Raw genomic sequence first — 3,652 nt, 5'->3', positions numbered from 1 at the left:
TCATCCTTACTTAGTTATTATTTACAAAGAGACATTGAAAGTGTAAGGAAATACTTGTTGAGATTCTTCCATAATAATTCCAAATAGGTATATTTTTATAAATTATTCATTTCTAGTAGAAAACTATGTAGAACAATTACACAATATGTTTTTTCAACACTGGTTTTATGTTTTTTTTTTTAATTTATTCTCAATTTTATTATTTTCAGTATTACTAGTTTGACCATTTATACCAGTTTTATCTTAGTTGTGCCAGTTTTACTATCTTCTATACACATCGATTTCAGAAGGAAACATTAATGAAACTCAAATTAAGTTTCAACACGGAGTTATGCCATAAAAAAAGTAGAGAGTAGTCAAAACAAACACAATTGATACATGAATGAAACATGAACATTACAAGAATCTCCAAATAGCAACCATTGGAGTCCTTGTTTCCGCCGCCTTTTATTCTGAGTCCTAGGTTGAGTTTTTGGTCGTTTTTTCCCCAACAGATGCAAACCTTTTTGTTTTCTTTCTTCCCTTTTTCTTTTCCGATTCGGAGGAATGATCTGCATATCTTGGACTTCATTTGGGACTTCCCATCGAGACTTATTAGGTACTAGATAAATTGTCCTGAAATATGCAATTGCCCACAACTCTGTCCAATAATACGTAGAACACAGCTCATGTAACTCGATATCCTTACATCCATGTTTTTGGAATGTAATGAAAGCCGCCAATGCATGCACACAAGGATACTTTTGTACATCGAAAACCTGCAGCTGCAACTTCTCAATCGCAACTTCACCAAATAAGGCTTTTTGTCACTGTCAGTGAAATTGTATTCAAGTTCGAAACCATTTAGCTCTGTCATCTTTAGTTTCTCAGCAGTTGCCCATAAATCATGTAAGAAGTTCTCCACTAAAGGCACCAACTTATTTGCGACTGATCCATACAAAGCTTCTTTCCGATGATCATTAAACCATTCAGAATTTTTTGTAAGTATTGTATCAAGCATGGGTATTAAGGAGTACCTCCTTGCATCATTAAATACGATGTTCATCGATTCAACACAGTTGCTTGTGTCTAGGTTGTATCTATCTCCTGGAAAAACACATCTTTCCCATCTTTCTTTCTGGGTAGATTCTTCAAGATACTTGGCAGCAGAAGGATATCTTGTCGTAAAAGAAGCATAAGCAACATTGAACTCAGCCACTGTATAAAACCTACTACACTCCATGAATCTCCATGCAACAATGTCTTTGTTGATGTTACGAGCATAACCTTTTACATTTTGGGATAAATGCCATATGCAATAACCATGATGAGCCAGAGGATACACATTAGCTATGGCTTTTATGAGACTTGAATTTCTGTCAGTCATAAATACTATTTCAGAAGAGTCCCCAACTACAGTTTTCAACATCTCCAAAAACCAATTCCAGATTGCATCATTCTCACCATCAATAACACCAAACGCCACCAGATAATGGTGACGATTAGGATCTTGAGCCGGCACAAAAACAAGAACACCAGCATAACCGTTCTTTAGAAAAGTTGCATCCATAGTTATAACTTTCCTCATGACTTGAAATCCTTCAACGCTAGCTCCCAAATCTATGAACAAGTACATGAATTTATTATTCTCATTGCAATGCACATATGATCTTGTACCATGATTAACCTTCTCTAACATGTGCAAATAACATCACAACATCTTGTAACTTTCTTCTGGGCTACCTTTTAAATCACTAAAAGCTTGATTTTTCCCTCTCAACGCCGTGGAATATGATATATCAACACCTAATTTGGTCTTGACAAGATCCATGATAATTTTAGGAGGTGGAGTTTCCATTTGCCCTGGAGAATCACCATGCAGAAGAGAAACAACTAATTGTGGAGTACCTTGTCTCTTACTAATGCTTGAACTTTGACTAGCCCGAGAGCATGTATGCATCTTGTAGTGCCTTCTAATCGAGAAAATATCTGTCTCTGGAATCCTACCAGCTCGTAAACCCCAGTTACATCCTTCTTTAGAACATTTGAGCACATAACGCACCTTGTCCGACTTTACTATTTCAAAACTAAAACAGTTAGCGAATGACGCTCTATCCACCACCTCTTGCAAAGCCTTCTTGTTTGGAAATTCTTGAAGTTTAATCAGACCCAAATTGTCATCCCATGGTTCAATAAACTTACACGGATGAACAACAGGTCGTGGCTCAGTATATTCATCACCTTCATCACGTGATACAACTTCACCCTCTTTATTAAAATCACCCTCTACAGCCTTTTCTTCGCCTACGTAGACAACAATGGCGTTAGGTCCAATTTCATCATCCTTCGAATTTTGGTTTTCAAAGTTCATACCAACAGAACTTTGGTCCACTTTGGGCACTGTGGGCACTGTGGGCTGAGGCTCGGAAGGGATGACATTCACAAACAACATACAACTTCGCTTCTCATAATTAACGGAGTCTAGATAAACATTAACATCCTCATCATCATTAAGCTCACAATGTTCCAATGTTTCTACCAGTAGTGGCTTGTAGCTCAACTGCAACTGAATGTTACTTTCAACAAACCCAAGCTTCTTGTATATCCTTCCTTTTAACATCAACAATGTTATATTCCTCTTGAACATTATACTATACATGCAACCTTCAAATTTAAAATGTAGGCTGACATTCTCGCACATTGTATCCTGCCAAACCAACCAATAAAATAAAAATAAATTAGTACTACTACTAGTTTTACTAGTTGTACTACATGAATCAGTATTACTAGTTTTACTAAATATACCATTATTACTAGTTTCACCACCATCTCTCTCCTATCAAAATTGAATCGAATGGTAAACGAGTTCTAATCTAATCTCCATAATTCACAGAAATCCAAAGCCAAATCCCTTTCTTATCTAATAGATAGCTCAATCGACCCATAAACCTTTGTAAAACACCCAATGTGCTATGGTTTCTTCAATCAAAATCGAATTAGATTTATAAATTTTCAAATCAAAATCAAATTCAACCACAAGCTGCTCTAATGTGAAGAATGCACCTGCATTTCAAAGAAGAACTTAATTCAAATCGAGTTGGTGAAGAAACGTGCCCAGTAGGAGCTACGACGAGAGGTCAGGTCTATCGGGTCGAACGAAAAGCTCGATTATTGCGAGTTTCAGTTTTTTTGTTTTTAAAAAAATTAATCAAAATCAGTAAAATGAATAAGGGTAAAATCATCTCACCACCTCTTAATAAAAAAAGAGGGGGTATGAAGAATAGAGAGGGAGATAGGAGATTTGCCAAATTTTAATAAGGACTTTTCAGATCATCGCTCTTCAGAAAAGGAGATCTGCAAAAAAAGAGAAAAGAGAACGGTTTCAAAGACAACAAGCAATTGACTTCTCGCTCGTCCAAGCCTAAAGGTAGACGAGCTCATAGCTCATCATTTGTCTTTCTCGTTATCACTTAAACTCGTCTAGTCCATTTTGTAACCCGATTTTTTGTGCTCCGGCACCAAATTATAAAGAGAATTTTGACTCCTTTTCACCAAACTAAACTCTTTAATTGTGACCGATTTGTACATACACATCATATTTATTGGTTGGTGGTGTAGCTAATTTCAAAAGCTGAGAGATAAGGCTGAGTGCAACAACGTATGAACTAATCCT

The 3,652-nt window shown here is 36.3% G+C and overlaps 1 protein-coding gene across 1 annotated transcript; it reads right to left on the bottom strand.

Annotated features, from left to right (window-relative positions):
* Nucleotides 602-2,431, bottom strand: LOC104720495. The gene is made up of 2 exons (XM_010438389.1): nucleotides 1,723-2,431; nucleotides 602-1,671 (listed from the first exon to the last, which is right to left on the bottom strand). The coding sequence occupies exons 1-2, from the start codon at nucleotides 2,429-2,431 to the stop codon at nucleotides 602-604; spliced, it is 1,779 nt and encodes a 592-aa protein (XP_010436691.1).

This window comes from Camelina sativa, chromosome 10 (assembly GCF_000633955.1).
Source record: "Camelina sativa cultivar DH55 chromosome 10, Cs, whole genome shotgun sequence".
Lineage (NCBI taxonomy): Eukaryota > Viridiplantae > Streptophyta > Magnoliopsida > Brassicales > Brassicaceae > Camelina > Camelina sativa.
The sequence above is the reverse complement of the archived record's forward strand: the minus strand, read 5'-3'. Positions and strand labels throughout refer to the sequence as shown.